Source organism: Passer montanus, unplaced genomic scaffold, assembly GCF_014805655.1.
Source record: "Passer montanus isolate IOZ18808 unplaced genomic scaffold, ASM1480565v1 scaffold5, whole genome shotgun sequence".
Classification (NCBI taxonomy): domain Eukaryota; kingdom Metazoa; phylum Chordata; class Aves; order Passeriformes; family Passeridae; genus Passer; species Passer montanus.
In genome coordinates this window covers 11,655,145-11,677,760 of record NW_024369929.1, presented here as the reverse complement: position 1 = coordinate 11,677,760, position 22,616 = coordinate 11,655,145, and the positions used below count along the sequence as shown (strand labels likewise).

At 44.6% G+C, this 22,616-nt stretch overlaps 1 protein-coding gene across 7 annotated transcripts in view; it reads left to right on the top strand.

The window, feature by feature from the left end:
- AKAP13 (A-kinase anchoring protein 13) overlaps positions 1-22,616 on the top strand; it is a 204,384-nt gene that overhangs the window by 94,414 nt on the left and 87,354 nt on the right. For all 7 annotated transcript variants that reach the window (XM_039723000.1, XM_039722995.1, XM_039722998.1 and 4 more), the window contains exons 8-10: positions 8,843-9,032; positions 12,389-15,278; positions 19,744-19,805. In XM_039723000.1, coding sequence (XP_039578934.1) covers positions 8,843-9,032; positions 12,389-15,278; positions 19,744-19,805 — 3,142 coding nt within the window. The remainder of the gene's footprint in view (positions 1-8,842; positions 9,033-12,388; positions 15,279-19,743; positions 19,806-22,616) is intronic.

Genomic DNA, 22,616 nt, shown 5'->3' with positions numbered 1-22,616 from the left:
CAGTGTCATGTTTAGGAGTCTGCTGTGTTGTCCACATTATCACGCAATGTTCCCTGATATGAATTGTAAATTATTCTGCTTTCTGTAGTTGTTGAGTGGCAGAAAATATTATCTGTATGGCTGGAGTGATTGTATTTAAGATTTATCCTTAAATTCAGGCAGTCACTTGGAAAGTAAGGTTGAAGGAGAAAGTGGGATGGGACCTACACCCAAATACCTTCTCCTGCTGCCCTTGCTGGCATCAATACAGAGAGGATTGACAGTGTTGCATTATTCTCCATCAAGGTCAGTCATACTGTGAAAACACAACTATCTCACAGGCTATATTGTAAAAATGGGATGTGCAAATTCATCCTGTAACTGCAGCAAGGTGAGACTATCCACATTAACAGGCTTTACATACTGTCAGGAAGCTTAGGCTGGCTAAAATTTGATTATAGAGCTCTCAGCAAGTACTGCAACCCTAATGCGAGTAGAGCTGGTAATTTAAATAAAAATGGGAAGTAAACAAAACTATTACAACAGCTATTCATGTATTTGGTGAAATATTTCACAACTGGCTTCAGTTTTGGAATGGCAGTTCTCACTCAATGGAATGAAAACAGGACTGGGATTCCATGACCTTGTCCTGTGTCACTGGCTTTATGGAATGCTGCTGGCCCAATCCATGGAATTTCTCTGGTGACCTTTGCAGTTTGTCTTTGAAAATAAGACACGAGCAACTCCAGACATGTTACCATCAAGGTCCCAATTCCTGTTCTTCTTGGTATATCCTTAAACTGTTCTTTATGATTTGTTTTCCTCTTTTACTGCTGTGTGGAAATACAATGTATGAACATCTGAGGGCCTTGCCACAGGTCCTGTGACTTTGAGAACCCTTCTATTCTATTTTCCCTACAAAATCCATGGAAGCTGGAAAACCTGGTTCCCTTTCTCAGTGGGTGGGGTGATGGTGGTATGACCTTGGGACTGACTGGAGCAGTGACATGGGGATGGTCACAGCCCTTCCCCACGGGAGGGTGATGTGAAAAAAATGGGCACACCCTGATTCCCCAACAGTGATTTTTTTTATTATGCTGAGCATTTTCTGCAATAAGATGGGATCAAGACTTGAAAATCCCTATTGGCAGGAGAAATACTGAGCTTTGAAACACAGAAAATTCCGTGAAGAGAGCGAGTGTCATTTATGTGCTGTCAAAACACAAAGGACACTGTACAACCTCCTTTCTGCACTCTGCCTGTGCTCACACTGTATAATCCATGCACACAAATTTGGCACACAGCTCGTCCCACTCAGCAAAACACAGAGCAGCAACGCATGTTAGTGAGGGCCCCTACAAAGGAGTCATTATTTTTACAAGTAATTAAAGTGCACTACGCCAAATAAATGAATGCAGCGTGTTTTGTGATGCATTATCCTTGGGGGGAATTTATTGTTCTCTTGCTTGCTAATTTGCAGGACCCTGCATTTTACAATGATTCTCCCAGCCAGCATTGGGAAGGGGTGAAATTTTGCCATAATTAGGATACAATCATTAAAGAGCAGACATAAAACCTTCTCCGTTGTTGTTTTGCCTTCGTTTGTCTGCAAAGTATCTTGATTCAGTTGCAGTGTAAATATTTTTCTCAAAAACTAATTTCACTGGTGACATTTTGAATTTCTGTTTATCTGATGAACTTTTCCTTCTCCGTTTTTGCAGTATTTAATGTAAAAATTAAAAAAAAAAGGTGTTTTGTCTGTAAGTTTTCCATCACTTGAAGTATTCTGCTTTGTGGTGTGCACTGCCTTTTCATCCTCAGATAGGAAAGGTGCATGGGCTGCTTCTTTTGGGGCCCAAACAAGGAGATGTCACAGAGCCCGTGCAGGTCACTAGGAATCAAGAATCAATAGCAGCATTCATTAATAAATATTCATATAAGCAAATAAACATTCATTATCAAGAAACATCCATCAGTTGTGTATCATTCCTGAGGGGACTTGTTTTATCTCTAAGATGAAAACTGCGCAGTAAACAGTGTCCTGCAGTGCAAATGGAATAGGATAGTGCAGAAGTGCAGTAGGGGAAAATATATATAAAGATTTATCTGTAAAGATAACTTTGGAAGTGGCACAGTTTGCAAAGCCTTTGAGCTTCGGCTAATTCCAGAGTGAATGGTCTGTGGTTGGAGCCTGTTTCTCCCCAGTGCTGGAGCTGGGCGATGCTGGCTGCAGGGTGCTGGCTCTGGAGAGGCAGCACAGTTGTTTAGTGGGCTGGTGGAACTCCCTGAGTAAATGGACAGCTGCAGAGTGCAGGAGTTGGTGTTTCCCAGTGCAGTCAGGGCAGTAACACAATCCCCTGCCAGCTCCATGTTCTGCAGGGCTCTCACAGCAGTGGGGAAAATGGCTTCAAGGCACCGGCAGCGTGAGGGATTGCAGAGAGGTTGGAAGTGCTGCTTTAAAACATACAAACACTGATCTGGTTGCTGATTTTATTTCTGTCCAGCAAGACTTCTCTCCCCAGCAAAGCCAAACGCTTTTAGTTCCTTCACAGCTGAGAGTGATTTATGTCCTCTGAAAAAGGGAAGCAAGAGAAAAATAAAGCCCATTTAAAGAAAAATCTAAATTGCATTTTTCTAATCCCTGCAAAGAGTTGCAGCAGTCTCTGAGTTTTTTACTGTAAACTTCTTTTACTTTTGCTGGTTTCTCTGCTTTTTGCTTTAAAGTGTTTCTGCACAGCTCTGGGATTGCTCTTCCCTTCAGATTTCCTGGTAACAGTCGGGAGGCTCACTCTGTGAAACTGTAAATTAGTACAAGTCTGTATTTCCAAAGTTAAAATTACTTAATTAACACACATGAGGAATAACTCACTGGTAGCAGAAGGGTTTTGTGAATGTTTTTAAATTCATGATTATCACTTGCTATTGTTCTGATTTTACATAAGTAATTGGTGTAGTCTGGGCTGTAATCTCCATGGTGCCTCTCAAATAAGGATGCTTTTTCAGTGACTTTACTTTTATAGCTAAGTTCTGCTTTTCTGAGCCAGAGCTGCAAGAGGATTTGCCTTGTACGTCTTTTTTTTTTCCACCCCAACTTAGCAGGGCCTTTAAGCAAGTGTTTAATTTCAGAAATAACCAGTTTATGTTCAGTACAGTGTTTAGGCATGATCTTAAAATCAGTCACATGGTATATATACATTTTATTTCTGGCTAAACAGAATCAGAGGCTGTAAGGTTTATTGAATTAGTGCTGATGTTTCTCCATCTGTTCTTCCACTCCAAACCAAACAACAAATCCGTTTGATTACTATTTGGGGAGCTGGGTTTGAGGTATGGCTTGCTGTGTGTGGCAGCAGAACAGTTGACTTCATATCGACAAGTGACAGCACAAGATTAATGTATTAAGAGGGATTCAAAAATGTTAAAAGGGCACTAGAAGAGGACTCAGAGAGGGGTGTGTTAAGGAGATGCTGTTTTGCTACAGACAGTAATCTGTCTGGAGCAGTGTGGGAGGGCCAGTGGTCTACAGGGTCTAGTTTTGTGGCTGTAGGATTTTCTGCTGAAACACCATCATTTAATAGCTTTAACATCATGATTAGAAAGATGTTGAGGTGCTGTGGGTTTCTTCTGGCCACAGCAGAGGAGCAGACTGGGAGTGGGAGGATGGGGCAACCAGGTGTAAACGTGATGGAGCAGGAAGGGTTTGTGTTTCTCTTTTCCACCTACTTACCCCACATCAGGCTCCAACTTTCACTGACTTCCTCATGTGTTCCCACATCCTTATGAAGACTTTTCATTCTTTGGCTCCCTCATCTCCTTGTTTTGTATGTAACCACTTCTGAATACAGAAGAGAGAGAAGGCTTAGTCCATGTGATATTAATGTTTCTGTATTCCCACTTGGAAATTGTAGTCCTGGGAGATCATGGAAACAGACCTGTGAGGATGAGAAAGAAGAGATTTAGAAGAGATTTGAGACTATTTCCCAAGTTATAAGAAGAAGTTATTTTCCTTCCCCCAGCAATCCTTATCTGGAAGTGTTCCCAAAAATTATAGGGGCCATAAGTGCTGGACAGCCTTGTATGGTTGGTAAGTGATTATGAGAGACCAACTCTGTTTCGGGATAAATTTAGAAAGTGCAGATAAGTGGTTTCCCAGAACTGCTGGGTTTTTGGCCTCAGGCATGGGCTAGCTGGATACCCAGTTAGGATGCTCATATTTAGTCTCTGGAGCAGATTTGCTCCAAGCAGTGACATTCATGGTAGGGGCTGGAGTTTGAACAGATGATTGTAGAAGAAATGTTTGTAATCTGCTGTGTCAGAGGCAGCCAAAGGCACAGCTTCTTCTCAGGGGTGTGTTGCAGAGCCAATGATCACACTTGCTTGCAGCATGTGGAGATGTTCTGCGGAGACAACTCTTCTTCCATATCACTTGTGGGCATGTTGCAAAATCACCATCAGTCCTCTCCCTGTAGGTACCATTCCTTGTTTATCCCAGATCACAGTCTGTCTGATCTGGTATTTTCACTGTGATACCATAATAATAGTAATAAAAAGAATGTAAGATTAGAATTCAATTTAATTGCGTTTTTATTTATCTTACAGATAAAAGCATCTAAATTATGGCCTTTTCCAAGCTTTTCATACAGCCATAATGGTACAGGCTTTGTTTAATTTTTTAAAATAGATTTTTCCTTTTTTTTTTTTTCTTTGCCACATGGATCTAGAGGCTGATGCTTTTAGAATAAACCCACAACTGTTGTCAGGCTTGCAGTGAGATCCTAAGAGTTGGCGATGTTACTGAGCTTGTTTTGTTTCAGCTCAAAAATCTGGAGGGGATATCCCCAGGAAATAACACCTTGAGTTCCCATACTGCCTTCCTCACCCCTTTGTGAAACTGTGGGATAGATATTCCTTACATGAAGTTTTGCTTAACCCACTGAGGCTTTTTCATTCATCTTCTGATCTCCTTCTCCCTCCTCTTCCTCTCCCTTGCAGCTCAAACCTTGTCTCATTTTAGTGGAAAACACGCCTGCTGCAAGCGCCAGTACCTTGAATTTCAGACCCTTGTTACTGAGCAGTTTCTGCAGCTTTTGAGGTCAGGCAGAGATTTTGATCAGGTGGTGGTTTGTTGTTTTTTTGGGGTTTTTTTTGTTCTCCTTTTCTCACTTATCTTCCCTCTTCTTAATATCTCTTGCCCGTATCTGCCAGAAGCCAGGAGCCGTGCAGTGTGGGCTTTCCTTTCCGCCACTCACTCTCTGCTCCCCTGCCCAAAGAGGAGAGATTCAGCACACAAGTACAGTGTAGCTCTGCTTTGAAAAGGGCCCAGTCTACTTGGGCAGTGCTGGGAGGTTTAAATAAAAACCACTTCCTTCTTACTGTCCCATCCCAGCTTGGATGGGGCTTGGAGCAACCTGGTCTAGCGGAAGGTGTCCCTGCCCATGCTGGGATGATCTTTAAGGTCCCTTCCCACCCAAACCATTCTGTGATTTTGTGGTCTGTCATCTTGTCTTACATGCCAAATGGGCAGGAGGTGATCCTTTAGTTTCAGCCACCTAATCAGATCCCAGATGGAGCAGGACATGGCCTGAGAGTATTTTGAAGTACTTTTGTTTCTCCTCTCTCTCTGTTTCAAGCTGTCATCCTTCTCTAAGCCACCTTTCTGCAGATGAAGGGTGGGCTGGTAAGTCTGTTCTTCATTTCAACCAAAAATTTCCCTTCTGGGTTTGCCTTCATGGCACAGAAGACTGACCAGAGCTGGAGCACTTCTTCCAGGCTTTTTCAGTGGCCCATGTCATGGTTATGCAGAGGGGGGAGCTAGTGAACATTATCACCCTTCTCAGGCAGTCATTTCTTCTTAACCAAGATACTTTCTTCTGTGAAAGTTGAGCTCAGAAATGTTTCTTACAAAATGTTCAGTTCACTGGTATCTGTTACGTATTTTGATGGGAAACTGTTGAAAAGGGAAGATGAGAAAGATTTGACCCAGGATAGTTAAATCTCATAAGAAGACAGATTTCCGTTGTTTCTGGCAAAGCACAGCAAACTGGATTTTTGTGCTGAACAAAAGCAGATTTTCAAACTTCTTGAAGGCTGGAGTTTGTATACCTATTTTTACTAATAAATCTTCAGTAAGTATTTGCATATCTTTTTTTATCTCCTAGTAGAGCAGCTTGGATATGCACTTCTGTACAACCACTTCAAAAATTCAGAGTCTGGACAAAATAAGCATCTTTCACAGCCAGGAAGTACAAAATGTGTAACAGCAAAGCTTTTTTCCTGGAAGAAAGTGTGTTTTTATCATCTCAGTAAAACCTAGGACTTGCAGTGAGACATGCAGGAAAGGCACAAACAGTGAAGCTCGGTGTATGAGGGCAAATGAGCAGGAGTGTCTTCTCAAATGGCCTTGGAAGTGATTACCTGAACAACAGGAACAGTGGTGGGAAAATGAGTTAACACTTGTGAATTCTCAATTGTCCTCTCTGCTTCAGACCATTAGTGCTGGGATGGAGCAAAGTATGAAAGGGATGGTTTGAAGGAGGCAGTAGATTGAACCATTCTCTATCTCACTGCTTAATTTTGTGTAACGAAGATGACTGCTATTAAGAATGAGAGCTTGGAGTTTGTACTTGGCTGGATATGAGAAACTTCTTACTTTCTCAAAAGGTTTAAAGCTTTTCATAAAGTGTAACACAGACTGACAACTTGAATTTGAAAAGAAACTGCTCTCTTTGTAAGCAAAAGAGACTGTTTGATCCATCTGGGCCGTGTGAAGGTTGCAGATTGCTGGAGGGGTGGACACACGCGCGGTGTTGCAGGGGACTCTGCCTGTCATCTTGCTCCAGATTGAGCCTTTTGAAGTTTCTGAGGACCCTTTGAGGCTCAACAAGTCATGCAGGCAGCTTTGTGGGTACTGATTTGGAGATGCCTGTGAGGGTCCTTGAAGCTGATGAGAAAGTGGAGCAGACTCATTGCGCGCTGTTCTTTAATCGGCTGCAGTTGTCCCCGTGAGTGGGTGACTGTGGGCTTTGTGCTCACTGCCTTGTTGCACTCTTGAGAGTGGCCCCCAGTGCAGTGGTTTCTCATACGTGGCAGCTGAAGAGAAAAACACTCCAGACAGAAATGTCTGTGTTTTCTTGATAAAGGAAGGTCATTGCTTTAGTTACTTGTAATGGCTCAGTTGACTTCAGTGCCTCTGTGGATTTATACCAATCACCATCAGAAACTGGCTGCTTCCTTCTGTTTCTCTGTGGAAATATTGATTCTGCCTAAATCAAATGTAATTCTGTTGAAGTCAAGTCATGAGTGAGATAAATGGTGGAGAATGGTGGTAGATTCAACCCAAGATGAGTCACAGAAGGGGGTGTGTGCCTTTCTCTGCCTCTGGTGAACCATTTGACTGTTTCCCCACCCTGCTCTGCCCATTCCTGTCGCTAATCATGGTGTTTGCTCATTATGACTGCTTTCTAGATTGCTTGGCTTCCCAGAGATAGCCCTGTGGTTTGCTGGGGGGCCCTTGCCCAATGTTTGCGGATTTTAGAGCAAGACTTCTCAGCAAAGATTCTGAAAACTATGTGTAGTTTTACCTGGTTGATGGCATGCATTTGTGTTTATATACCTTCTTGAATTCCTAATTATTTAAAAACAAGCACAGCTCTGCATCTTCCAAGGAAATTTCTAGCTGGGCAGGAAAGGGAGATCTGAAAATGGTTGCTCTCTGCAACAGGGAGGGGACATCATAGAATCACCAAGAAGTTTGGTTTGGAAGGGACCTTTAAAGGTCGTCTGGTCCAATCCCTAACTCAGCTCATAGGTGGGACTGGGTGTCAGTAGATGTGTCCCTGGTAGAAGGAAGACAGGGCAATTCCCATTTCTTGCACCCCTGAGCAGGTCAGTGTCATCCCCTGTTCGTGTAACGTTCCTGGGGTTTGGCTCCATGTCACTCCTGGGGGATGCAGGGCTTGCTGGGGTGGTGCACAAGCTGCTCTGTCTGGGGTGATCGAAACAGATTTTCGGTTCCTGAATAAGTTCTGATTCAAAATGAAATCTGTGAACCTGAAGGTAGTGAACACTTCACTGTTTTCTCACCACCTCAGTGGGCCAGTGTAGCTGCTCTGCAGTTAGGTGAGATCTGAGGAATTACTGCTTTGAGTGGTGGAAAATCAGGGTTTAATGTTCAAAAAGAGAGGACTGAATAGAAATTTCTATTGACTTCATTTACCTACTAAATTATTTTTCATTCTGATCTACAGCATCTTTTTTGCTTTCTTTCCTTTGGATTGGTAAAAAGAAAGCCCATGATAGTGCTGCAGAAAAACAGCTGTCTCACAACACTGAGAACACCTTGCACAGAGGCAGTTTCACAGAGCAGGCTCAGTTCATTTCAGGAGTGAAAAAAATGCTGCGATTTGATGACTGTTGGGTGTTTGTGAGCAGTGTGCTGGCTTTGGTGTAGAAGTTGTACCACAATAGTTTTCATTCCTTCCAACTTATCCCTTTGCTGTTCTGCCTTTGAGGTCTCTGCTGTTCTGTGACAGCTGCTTTGGTGATCTTCACCTGTGATAAATCTGATTTAAAAAGCAGTTGTCGAGCCCTTAGCTGCTAGTCTGTCACAGTCTGGGGTAAAAACCACTGATCTCTACCTGAGAAGGACCTTGTGAAATAAACCTTGCGGCTGGCATTAGTGCTAAATCACATTAATTTTCAAGACTGAGGAGTGTGTTTGTGTATCTGTCTGTCTGGCCCTGGAGCCAGTGCCATGCTCCGCTCACTCCCATGATTAGAGGCTGTCCAGAGTGAAGGAGAGCGTGCCTGTCCTGCCCTGCAGGATCCCTGCTCGCCTGCCCACTAACCCAGCCTTGTTTTGCAGGGAGGGAGCCAGGGAGCCGGACTCGTGGAGCACCCTGTCCCACACTGTGCACTCGGGGGACTACAGCGTGAAGCACCACCGCGGGCTCGACGTGTACCTGCTGACAGCTGAGGCCAAGGAGGGGACAGCAGCCAGCTGGGAGAGGGACATTCAGCACCTGCAGATGCACATGCAGAGCCACCAGCACCAGGTGAGCAAAAGGCTGAGGGGATGGAAGAGAAGAAGATCTGGCTGGTTGCAGCCTGGCACCTGGGGAGGACTTTCACATGTCAGCATCCTTCAGGGCATGTTTCCCTAGGCGTTTTCTTTGGATTCATTATCAAGCATCCAGGTGGATACCTGTCCATTTGCATCTTATTTGAGCATGGGGAGATCTGATTAAGCTGTAGTAGGCTGCAAATGTTCTCATTCAGAAGAGAAGCAGGCTCAGAGCTGTGCAACATCAGCTCTGTTTTGCCTCTCTGCTCCCAACTCCTGCCTGACCTGTTAGTTTTGGACCCACTTGGATGGGCAGGAACACCTCTTGGAGATATGCTGACCCTCTGCCAGTCTGGCAGCTTAAGGCAGGCTCTGGAGTGAGGCTGGGGGTGTGGGCTTTAAGCACAGTGGAGACATTTCTGTTCAGATGAAAAGTTCAGGGTCAGAGAGGACACTGAGAGGAAAGTTTCTGAGATGGGTGATGGAAAAATGGCTGTTTCAGTAGCAATTCAGTGTAGGACTCAGAGGGCAAGCCTGCCTTGGCCACACAAGGTTTGTGTCCATAATGGTCCCTTCACTGTGCTCCTCTCAAACTCTGTGGTGGTTGTTCCACAGGAGCTGTAGGGCTTTGGAAGGGCTTTCTCCTGCTGCTTTAAAATCTATGCCACAGGGTCTGAGTTGGGAAAGTGAAACATCAGAACACTTTAGTGCCATTTCTCAGAAACACCCACGTGTCTGTTGCCGTTGGCATCACCTGTGGGTGTTCCTCCATCAGATCACATATCCGGGGTTGCAGAGGTGCAGAATCTAAAAAACAGGATATTTTTGTTGCTTTAACTAAGGGAGGGGAGAACTGTTGTGTGCAGCCAGTGGGCTGGGGGAATGAGCAGAGGAACGGGCTATGCTGAGCCATTTTCAGCCTTCCTGAATACCTGAGATGTTGATTACTCCCAATCTCAACAGGAACTGGTGGCATGAGTGGCAAATCCAGGCTAACTGTGAAATCTCTTCCATCAAAAGACCCTAAGTCATGGCAAGCATATCCAGCTCACTGCTTGTTTGCTCATGCAAATGCCAGATTGGGAACATTTTGCCTGACAATGAAATCAGAAATAGACTTTGCTTTCCACCACTGTTTTACTTCACATCTAATCTGATTTGAATTTGGAAAGCAGCCCTGTAATTATTTCATTTAGGTTTATTTTGGGTCAGTTGAAAGCCTGTTGGCTTCCTTTGGTTATGGCTGTATTTTTCCGGCTATCAGCAGAGTGACTTCACTGTGAGGATGCTGGAGCTGCTGCGGCCCCTCCTTTTCAAAACCCTGCTTGTTCCCAAGCAAGTGTCACTGTTGTGAGTCTGTCCATCCTGGCTAGGATCCATGAGCACAGTCTCCATGCTCTGCTGTGGGGTTACAGCCACCAAAGGCTTGGCACGCTGTTTGCCCTTGCAAAAAATATCTGCAGCCTGTGGGTACCACTGCACACAGAGCCCCGTGTCCCATCCCTGATGCTACTCAGGAGATGGAGATGCCATGCTGCTGCCTCCAGTGCTAACCTGGCTTGGGATGCCTCCAAAGCAGGGAGGCATAGCTGGCAGCATAGATGGGAGCTGGCCAGCAGGGTTATTTTCTATAGCAGGGTGATTGGTAGCAAACACCAGAAGTACATCTAGTGGTCTGTGACTCAGTGAGTCTGTGGCACTGCTCAGTGTTTGCAAACCTCAGAGTGTGGAAAGACAAGCAAATGCAATATCCTTAAGGTAGCAGTGATGATTTTAACCACTAATAGTATATGCAATACCCAGAAGTTCCCTGTGATGCATCAGTTAACATAGTGGCTGCTTTAATTATCAGGGTGTTTAAGCTGCCAGTTTTGGTGTGAAGTTCTATTTCTCTGAAAACTAAAAATTTAAAAACAAAAATTCCAGGGAGCTGTTCAAGTTAGTTGCATATTGTTCCTAATATGCATGCATTTTTTTTAACCATTTTACAAAAATTGCAAGAAAAGCTCAGATTTATAAAAACAAAAATTCCAGGGAGCTGTTCAAGTTAGGTTCCTAATATGCATGCATTTTTTTAAAATCCTTTTACAGAAATTGCAAGAAAAGCTCAGATTTTACGTAATTCATTAGAGTTTTATACACGTGGAGAGTCTCAGGCACTTAGTCAGAAACTAGTGTGACCTTGGAAAGCTTGTGGAGCAAAACCCCAAGCAGACCTGTGCAAAACACTATCTTGGGTGTACACTATGGGACCAGGGTTGCTCAGTAATTGAATAAGCCCCTATTTCTAAAATGTGAACATTGATATGTTCTCTTCTACAGAGATGAGAATATGAAAGGAAATATTGAAACAGACGATTCTTTTTAAGTAAAGGTTTGTTTGTGTCAAACTGTAAAAGCTTGACAAAGCAGGTGCTCGGAAGGAAAAGGCAGATTAGAGAGGAATTGATTATGGTCCTACTGTTCCATGATAATGCATGTATTAATTTTAATAATATGTCATAATTCTGAAATTTTTATTTCCAGCTAGGAAATAAATTTCAGATATTTAATTACGCCTGCAGTTCTCAGGAATAGATTAAATTATTAGTTCAGTGCTGTGAGCAGGAGACAGTTGGTGTGTTTGGACATTGCCAGCCAATGCCCATATCTGCCCATTTCTATCCATGGAGAGAAAATTGAGGAATGCTGGCAAGAGCTGGGGAGTGCTGGGTGGGGATCTGAAGCTTCTCTTAAGCAGAATTTGCTTGAAGTCCTTTGGGACTAGGCTGGTATATATTTGCATTATTTGGTAGACTGAATTCTGCTCTTTACTGATCTTGAATTTAAGTGCACTCAGGAGCTGAGACTGCAGTTTCTCAAAGAGCAGTTACCAAGATTACAGTTCTTTTCAGTGACGACAGATGGTGTAGCAGTGGGGTAAAGAGACAAATTTCAACTTTGGGTTGTTTGGCCTGGCTTTAGGGAAAATTCTTCATGGGAGGGTTGTGTGGCATGGGAACAGATTGTCCAAAGAGGCTGTGGGCACTCCATCATTGGAAGTTTGGCAAGATGAAGTCATGGCTGACCTGATGCTGCAGTGGCAGTAGGCCAGTTTCAGGCAGGTGGTTGGGCTAGATGACCTTTAGATGTTCTTGTCAACCAACGTTTTTGTCATTCTAATAATTTCAATATTACCTCCTGCTAATAAAACCAACATGTAAAATACCCACTGCAGTACATTTGTAGCTCTGTCCTGGATAACACCAGGAATAGGATTCATGTGGAATAGGATTATCTACATACAGGTCTTGAGCAACTGCATGACAGTATAAACTTGTGGTTTTTTCCTTTTGTGTGTTGTTACAGAGTTTAAGGCAGCAGACAGAGCCTGTACTGGGAGATTCTGGAGACAGCTGTGCTAAAGGAGCAGAGGGTCATATGACCACCACCTCTCAGAGCCTGGAAGAAATGGCAAGAGAAGAAAGGCAGGAAAACCCATCTGATCTGGTTCACCTGGACATTGGGCAGCTCTCAGACCAAGCCCAGCAGGAGGAGAAATGCAACAGCAGCAGTCTGGGAGCTTTTAATGATGCAACAAAAGACATAGTTAGCCTGGGGGGTGCAAACAGCCCAGCCAGCTTTTATGAAAGTAAAAACACAGAGATATTGTGTAAAAAGGAAGGAGAGGCGGGGCTAAGATCTGCAGAGGGCTCTGGGACTATATCAGATGAGGACTGCACTGTGAGCCTGTGTGCAAGTGTCAATGGTGCTGTAAGTCTTCCATGCTCTGGAAATACAAATGAGGAAGCTGGAATGACATCGGCTGGAATTGTTCTGGATCAAGCTGGCGTGGGCAGTACAGACAGTGCCCATCAGGAAGTGCAGACTGCAGAGGAGCTTGCTGTCAGTGCTGCTGCTGTGGCTGCAGCTGCAGGTGACACCCCAGCTTCCTTGGGGGGCCTGGATGTGGCCATGGGCCAGACTGAGTGCAGGAACTGTGCCGGGGCACCTGAGAGGGCTAAGGGGGCAGAGGATGGGCTGGCAGAGCCTGGTGAGAGGACTGCAAAGCTGGGAGAGAAATACCCAGCTAAGGAAGAGTCATCCAGCCCTGCTCAGCCCTTACTCAGTGGTTTCAACGGCACTGAGTGTTCGGATGGGGAGGATGCAAATGTGGGAGTGGTACCGGCCTGTGACGGTGCAAATGCAGGTGGTGACATTGGCAGCGCCTCTGATGACCTTTGCAAGACCAGCAGTAACAAAGAGACTGATGTGGACTCGTGCACTGCTCAGGTAAATGGTGACTTCACGGAAAGCCAGGGTGATGCCAGTGTCACAGCAAGGCAGGAGGTCACTGCAGGCACTGCAGAAGCATTGCCAGCAGTGAATGGGGTGCAGGTTCCTGCAGGCACATCAAAACCTGCTGCTGGTTTCGAAGACCATGGCAGCAGTGAGAGTGGGGAGCAAGAAGTGCTGCTGGAAGCAGGCTGCACAGATGGAAAATCCAGCCTGCCCTCACTGGAAGGCAGTGTGGAAACTGATGGCCCTGATGCTGAACCTGCAAACAGAGACGTTGGTGGATCTAATGAAAGTGGTGCAGAAATTGCACATTGCCAGGAGCGTGGTGAGATTGCTGACCATGGGGCTGCAGCCATGGAGAGCAGTGAAAAGGAGCCAGTAGGAACTGATACCAGCAGCTGTGGAGATGGAGGAAGCAAAGATTCTGCAAGTGGTGATCAGGAAGTTGCTGCCTGTGCCCCTTCTGCTGCTCAAAGTGGTGTTAAAGGTGAAATGGGCAACAGCTTCAAGCCAGACACTGCTCAGCAGGGTGAACGTGAGGAACGTGAGCCAGCATCGCTCCCTCCAGAGGATGCGAGCACAGGACTAGCAGAGAAAGAGCCTGCCCAGGCTGGAGCAGAGAAAGCAGAAAGCACTTCAGAGCAGGAGGGGAGGAGCAGCAAGGTGGAATCTCCCTCTCCCCTACCCAGAGGAGAGGGGCCGGCTGTGAGTCAGGAGGGAGATGCTGCAGTGGCACCTCCCGGGCAGGAGGCAGCTCTGCAAGGTAACGACCCTGGATCAGCTCCATGTGCCAAGGGCGCAGACTGTGCCGAGGATAATTTAATAGGCACGCCCTCTGCAACTCATAATGAGGAATCTAAACAAAAGCAGGAAGCGGTGGCGGCGAGGGCAGGCTCGGCAGAGCTCACCAGGCAGCACTGTGGGGAGCATGGCGGGGCAGCTGCCACCTGGCCTGGGGACCATGTTGGGGACGAGGGCTCCCCAGGGCAGGGCCACGCACAGCAAGCTGAAGGAGGCAAAGCTGAGCCTGAGCAGGAGGCTCATGTGAATGGCAATGAGCAGGTTTTGTCAGAGGAACTTCTTGCTGCTGTTGTGAAACCCTCTGCCTGCAGTCTGGGGGGTCCTGTGGTGGGCAGCAGCAATGTGGATGCTGGGCTGAAAGCGACACACCAATCCAAAGAAGATTGCAAGGCTGGAGCCGCGGCTGCAGCAGAAGGCACCATGCATGGGCCTGCATCAGCGGATGAGTCACTGGGTGCAGAGAGTGACCCATGTCCCAATGCTGGGCTGAACCAGGAACAAGACCCCACTGAAACCCTACAACAAATATCGCCCCACAGCAGCACCCTGGAGTTAAAGGACACCTCAGAGGCAGGAGCCCTGAGCGATGCCTGTGAGGGTGAGGAGGTGCCAAGGCCGGTGCCAATAGCCCCAGCTGCAGTGTATGCAGAGGAGCAGGAGGACACGGAGAGCGTGCTGCCCCGGGCAGCGCTCCAGCCCATCGCCGAGGAGCCCACGTGTGACAGCGACTCCAGCACCGACACCGTCTGTCCGGCCGGTGACAACGACACTGCTCCTGCCCTGACAGGGGCTCAGGAGGAGGGCTCGGCTGAGCCCGATGGAAAGCAAAGCCAAGCTGTACCTGCAGTGCCCTTCTCGCCGTGTTCCTGCCACCTGCAGGCTGTGGAGTCACTGGAAAACGTGGGAGTGAAGAGTTTGGTGTCGGCTAATGGTGCCTCTTCTCTGGATAAAGTTCCTAAAATGGTCAGAAGTTTTGATGCAGTGGTTTTTGCAGCAGAGACACCTTGTTCCCACGAAGTACCTGCTGCAGAAAAAGTGGGGCTTGAGCCCCAGACTGCAGTGGATGCCAGAGCCAGCCTTAATGGACAAATGGATTGCAGTTCTTCAGCAAAGAAGAAGAATGTCAGCCTGGCAGTGCAAGGAGCTGAGCCTGTTACAGGTAGGAAAAATCAATTGGTTTTTTACTTTTTAGGTTTTTCTTTATAGGCGTGTCTCTGTCACGTCATCAGCAAAGAAAGGAAGGAAGAGCGGGATGCTTGTGTTGGAGAGGAAGTGTTTGAAGTTTTTCTTCTGGGAAACAAATAATTTGTAGTTTCATGTAAAAACTTCCAATTCAAATACATGTTGCTTGTCTGGTACTGGAGGTATGAACAGAGCATCATCTCCTATGAATTCGTACAGAAGAATTTCTAGCATGTAAATCCTTGCTGGAGAAGAAATGAATGGGCTTGAGCTATTTGGATTACTTTATTTTAAAGTTATAAGCTTTCATGTGGGCATGAGGGTGTTACTCCTTCACTTTTCCCCTTTGTTTTTGCTGGTGTGGAACCAGTGGGTACAAGGAGGCTCTTCTGATTTTCTTTTCTTGTCCATGTGAGCCAGCTGCCAGTGTCCCTCTGAACTGCCCGAAGCTGCTTCCTAATTGGCAGTGTTAGGTCATTTAAAACAGCGAGCCCTTCCCCCGCCGCCTTTTCCGGGCTTCAGAGCTTTTTTTTTGCCAGGCAGAGCAGCTGGTGGTGTTTGCCAGTGCATTTCAGCAGTGCTGCACTCGGGTGATGAGTTTTCCTGGCTCCTGTGGGCTGGGAAGTGGGACTGACATTCCCGGTGGATGAGCGGTGATGGGAGAGAGCGGTGGGACTTGGGGGACAGCGTAGAAGCCTCGGGTCCATGGAGCAGGAGCTGATGGAAAACATCACCAGGTAACTCCAGGAAGGGAGATGAAGGGTACATTGAATGAAAAAGAAATAGGTTTGTTGCTCCAGCCTGGGATTTAATAGTAGGTGAATTTGGTGCTGAAGCATGGAGCTAATCTGATCTGTGTATCCCACCTGTTCAGGCAGCTGTTAAATGGAAGCAGCTGAACTTTTTCAGTTGCCATTTTTTCTTTGCTCTGAGAAAATGATACAGTGCCTCTTGCTCTCTGAGCACCTAACAAACAAACAAACAAAGCAAAGCATTTAAATTATTCAAAGAAAATCTGCCATGATGTAAATCATGAAGTTGTGAAGTTATAAAGCTGTTTCACTGCTCTAATGCTGAGAGTTGTTTCTTCAGTCTAAGTGCAGCATGGGGTGATGGTGGAGAATTTGTTCTGATATGTGACAGCAGAATAATTGAGGGCAGGAGAAAGACTTGGAGGGATGGAGGGGTCTCAGTGGAGGGTCCAGCAAATTTTTTGTTGAGTTCAGGATTTTTAGGATATTTGTGTGTCAAGAACTCACCAGTAAACATGAGTCAAGAGATCACTAGTAAATAAATAGAAAGATCTAAAAGTGGATTAGAAAGCTGTTTTCAGAACTTGTTTGAATGCTGTGTTAGTTTGACAGTTCAATAGATGGGACTGGCTGTAAACCAATACTTGCCTGGGCTCCTTTTCCTGGGAGCCTCTGGCTCAGCCAGCTCTATTTGTACAGTCCAGGTCTTTACCTCTGGTTGGATTCTTGGAGCCATGACACTGTCTAGGTGAGGTTTGCAAAGGAAAAGGGACCAGACAGTCCAATAAGATAGTAGCTAAAGCAGGAAAGTAATGTTAAGTCATCATTCTGTATTAGGATATGGAAAGAGGGGAAAAAATAGAGGTGATCCTGTTACTGATTTAAAATACATAAGGATTTAGGGCTGAAAGGTCTTGGAATAAAATGGTCTGACATGTCCTTAAGCAGAAATTGTTCATGCTCAATGAGATGCCACACACAAAAAAATTTAAATTGTAGTATTTTCTCTTGCAGTACTTTAGTATTAGTTTGAATCAAAATGTTGGGGAAGCCTAAATAAAAAATTGGCTTTAAGCAGAGACAAGTGACTGCTATGAATCCAAGCTCGCTATTTAAAATATTTCTGACACTGATCTCCTTTAGAGCACCATCTAGAACTCTGATATGGCAGCAATTCAATAGAACTGATTTGTTGTTTATAATTATTGCTGTGTACATTTTTCATGTTGGCATCTAGCCTTGGGTAGCATGTTTTTCTATGAGCTCAGTGGCAGCCTCAATTTTTTTCTGCTGTGGCAGTTCTGGGGAGTTTTCCCTGAGGTCTGGATTTGTACAGAGGATTTTGTATCCGTGCTGAACTCAGACTCGTCAGTTCTCAGGATGAATCACATATTTCTTTGGTGGAATACAATAAAACCTTCCTAAAGGAAGTGTAGGTCACAAGGCCATTTCTCAGAAACTCGTGTAGTCAGAGGGGTTTATTGTCATGGTAATTTATCAGCGTTGTAATCAGCTGATAATTGCTGTTGCCATTACTCCAGATCATTGAGGTCTTTAATTTTTTTATTTATATTGTGAAGCTGCTCCCAAATATACACCTGTTTATCTCATTGCCTTTGCTTAGTTTCCGCCTACCCCCAAAACAAAGACTTCAAAAGGCTAATTTCCTTATCCAGACAGGTATCTAGTGACTGGTCACAGCCCTGACGGAAGCTGATGAAGGTAGATCCTGCTTTCCTGAGGCATCTCCTCCTACTGTTAGCTTTAGACTCAGAGCTGCAGTAGAGCTGAGTAATGGGTTCTGCAAGCACATTATCTGCAAGTCAGGCAGGTAGATGCTACTCATTAAAAAAGAAAGGAGTTAGGTTATGAAATCATCCCACAGTAGCCTGGCTGAGAAGAGAAGAGATGCCATGGGTTTGTGCTGACAAAACACCTTGGAGTAGTTGCAATTTCTTGGCAGAAACCAAACCAAGCAAGGTTAGATTGTATGGTTGGGGTCTGCTGTCTTAAATAACAAATGCTGTAATCACTGCTTCTCAGCTGTTCTCCTGGGAGAAATATCTCCTGTAGGTCTCACCATTTCAAGAAAATATTCCTTGACAGAAGAATATCACCTTATGAGTCTTAACCTCATTCTTATTGGTGGCATTTTCCCTATGGAAAAGCTCTTGGAATGATTTCCTTCCCCTGTTAGAGTGGCAGGATGAGCAGGTAACAAATGTCACTAACGGTGCCACACTTGCAATAAGAGGCACTATGCCCAGAGACCTCTGTGATAGCTTTATAGTGCTTTTCCTTTGGGATATTTCTTAACAGAAATTTAGGAAGAAGTGACAGAGTGAAAAAATTGTCTTGAATTTCATCCTGAGGGCAAAATGTCTTCATCCTCCATTTCTTACCCAGCAGGGTGAGCTTGCTTCTCCTGTCCTCAGTGCACCAAATGTTTGTTGCTTGCATGTTCTGTCTTTGGATCAGGATCTCAACCATGGTGGCATTGCCATGACCCCGAGCACATCTCCCAGCAAATGGAACTCACAAAAATTTGTAGCATTATCTCTGATTTTTGAGTCTGCCCACAAATTCATGCAATCGAAGCAAAATCATTGCAAAACCAGATGGTCCCAAAAAACAAGGGTAGACGCTAAAGGCAGTGGAAAACCATTAGTGACGATTGTTAGGAGGATTTCCCCATGGAGATGGGAGGCTCCTCTTGCTAAATCCCTGTAGGGGTAAACTCACTGCGAGCATACGTCGCCCTTAAGAAGGCGTTGTCATCCATCCAGTGTTTGTTTTTAGTAGAAATGAGAGAGGGAGTGGGATTAGAGGGGGGTTTGGCCCTGACGCAGCCACTCTCCATCTGGGTGGCTTTGGTCAAATCACTTCACTCCTCTGAAGTGTCCTGTGTGTCATGAGAGTCCTTAGCTTAGGGATGAAAGGGAGTGACGATGTTGACTTCCTGCCAGAGAAAGGTAAGCAGGGGGAACCCCTGGGGAATGATGACTAATGAAAACTTGGCTGGGCACAGGAAGCAGCTGGGACATGAAATTTGTACAACTGTGGTGGTGACACCGTCACAGGAGTGTGGAGAAGGGGAAAGTCAGCTGGGACTTTGTAAACTCCAGCAGCAGAGGTTTTGCTTTCCTAGTCCAGGGGGGTAATTCTCTCATCTGTAAAGCAGTGCAAGTGGGTTGAGTTTTTGCAGCTTGTGATTTTTATTTTTTTTTTGTGCAATGCTTAAAATACCTATTGAGGGCAGACAAGGCTGGTTTCTTGTGTTACCTTTGGGTTATGGTAAGGAGAAAAATAGCAAAAAGTTTGATTCTTTATGTAGATGAATGGGAGCCAAGAAAATACATTAACAAATGCCTGCAGATGTGCTTGGCCTCACCTGCAGGTTGTCATGAGTTTCACCCTATGCTGACTGCTGTTTCATAGTTTGCTTCAGTCCCAGACAGGATAGTTGTTAAAATGAATAGCAAGGAAGCAGTGAAGTCAGCAATTAAACCAAAATTTGGAAATCAAATGGCCTTGTAGGGGTACAAATGGACTTGTTGCAGGGCCTTGGGGCCCTTTATTTTATTTTTTTTTAGGTGGGGGAGGGGACTGGTTTGAGTAAACAAAAAAATGTTAGTAGCAATGAAAGAAGTTTGGTTTTAAATTGCCTTTGTGGACCTTCTGTTTGCACAGGGATGTTGGAAATGAAAACTGAGGACGAGGTGGATTTTCAGAAGGACTGCACAGAGGAAGCGGTGAGTGCAGATGTTGTCACCTTGTCCTTTGCGATGCTTTATAAAGAAATGTCACTGCTGCTGTGACCTGCTGTTTTTCTTTCTGTGGCCTCTGCAAAGCTGAATGATGCCCAGTGACGTTGCTTTCGCCTTTTAAAGATAGCCTGGGCTTTTTTAGCCCTTGCATTTTCAACTCCTGGGTTCAGGCACATTTATGTTTTCTCAGCCAGTCACAGACAGATTGGGCCAAGAAGTTCCTCATGGGGCAAGGTTGTACCAAGATTTGTGTATGATTTGACAAAAGCCACATCCTGGAATGGACTTGAGGTTGGTGATGCTGTGTGGGGCCAAGAGCACCTTCAAGGTCCCTGCACTGCTGCTGCCAGGGTGGTCCTGGAGAGTCTGTCCATCTCTCCTGGTGCTTTGTGTTTCCACGGAGGTTTTGGCAGAAGGGGCCATGGCTGTGGTTTATGTTGGTTTGTACACAGACTCCAAAGTCTAAAGGCATCATGGGCTGGGAGTGTTTGTGCCTTAGTTGGAAGAAAAATGAATAATGGGAGGATATATAGGGATCAAATGTGGGGGGAAATGTCATATTACTCATGGCAGTGAAACAATATAAAAAGGTCATGCCAGGAATCAGGAATCCATTGGTATTGTATTTTATTATTGTGCTTTGCCATATTTAAGAATTGTCTGTGATAAAAAAGGTTGATATTTAGTTTTATATTAACATAATTTTCATTTAAAGCACCACTAATACATATTCCGCTTTGTCAATAGCTGTGGTTTTTTTGGTCTTACCTTTCCTAGATGGATTTGTGTTTGCTCCTGTATTTTATGTGGGTTGCACGTTCATGAAAAAGTGTTTTGTAAATGGCAAATTGATGGCAGCCTTGTGTTGGAGCATGTTGCCTTTGAACAGCTGTGTTTGTGTCTTCCCTGCCATTATGAAGCTGTTAAAAGAGAAAATACTGTTGGGATGAGTTTCCACTGCAGGGTGGAGCTCCAAAAATCTTTGCTCATCATGCAGTAAAGCTCTTTGAGCAGCAGAACAGTCTTGCCAAAGCTTGTAATAAAATCAGGTTTATTATGTTTTTAACAAGTTAAGGCTTAATTTCTGTAGCTGTTTGCTTGGTGAGTTAGCGAGGGACTAGAGAAAATAACTTTCCAAGCCAAAATTTGTGCTGTCTGATATGGAAGTGTTTCATTACTGGAATGTTTGAGTGGAAAGGTGCTACTGATTTTTTTTTTAATGACCCTTTATTAAAGGTAATTTTCCTGACCAGTACTTCCAAATCTGGTAGTGAAGTAAGAAATCTTTAGAAAATGCAATTGAGGACATGGCCTTTTGCTTTCAAACAAGGAAAAAAGAAAAAAAAATAGTATTGAATTTAGCTTCCATTTTACATGTTTTACAGGCATTTTGGGTTTTGTGTGTGTGCTTTCTCCTCTTCCTCTCCCTCCCACACTGTCAAACACCTCTTTAGAAATCTGGCTTTTCTGAGGCAGGAATGGGAGTGCCAGGGGAATGGAAAGTTTGCTGCAGGACTGACAGGGTTTCCTGTTGCTAAGTTCAACAGAAACAAAATAACAACTGCACTATATCAAGGTCATTAAAAAAAAAAAAAAGAAACCCAACTAAAAAGGAGTGTAAGGCTTATAAATAGTTTAGTTCACACATGGGGGCTGGGTCAGAGGCAGCCGGTGAAAGCCACCATCGCGCTTTGTGCCTTTCCTGCCACGTCCTGACTCTGCTTTATTTAGTGCTGCTGCTTTTTATAGCCAGGAGTCTTTCAGGTGCTCACTGGATTCTCATTATGTTGTTAGTAAAGGTGGTTTTCTTAACTTGCTGCAAGTAGAAGTGTTGTTGCTTGCCCCTGGTCAGGAGCTGCAGGTATTTTGCAGACTCACTGGTGCTGTCGGCAGTTTTGGATCGTGGGAATTATTGCTAACTCCTATTTTATGGGTGAGAAATTTGCACACTGCTTTTCATAAGCGCAAGTTACTAAAAAAAAAAAAAAAAAAAAAAAAGCAGTCTTGGAATTTTAAAGTGCAATTTCTTGTACAGTTCAGTCAGGCTGAAGGACAGTAGCTTGAGTACTCTGAAGAGAGAAGGGGAAAAGCTTTCTCTTCTAAGCTGGGTTCTGAAGAATGAAAAACTGCGAAGCATTTTTAGAATTAGCTGGATCTGTGATGCCAGATGTTACAGATGTGAGATCTCACACTTTCTCCTGAAGTAATTTCAGAAGATTCTTACACCTCATGGAAAAGCTGCTGTTAAAAAATGTTTAGGAAAATAATGGTGTGTAGGGTTTTAAGCACTGAAGAGAAAATAATGGAAAAAATGTTTTTTTTCCAATTAAAATGAGTTTTTAAGTTAATTATTTCTTAAATTTCCAGAATCTTTTCTCAGGGTTTGTATCTGTTCAGCTGTAAAACTCAGTAACCAGAACTTCCCAGGCTCCTTGCATGTTGCTTATGCTGATGGAGACTCTCCTGGTCCTTATCTTCCTGCTTTTTTTGGGAATCTTGAGTAGAGCTGGGACAATAACTTGATGTGATCTATTAAAATGAGACTTCAGTGTTTTTAAAATGGAATAATTTTTAACTCTGATGAGAAATTTGGTTTGGCTTCTGCATGCTGTGATTTTAAAATAATTTAAAATAGAGCCTGTGGCTCCAGCATCATAAAAGTAAAGCAGCAGTTTAAAATGAACTGTACCCTGATATGCTTCTCTTGTGTTGATCCCAGAAATTGGTTGTGATTTCATTATTTGCTGAATCTTTGTCTTCACATGGCAGGATGGATAACATTGTGCTGCTGGGTTG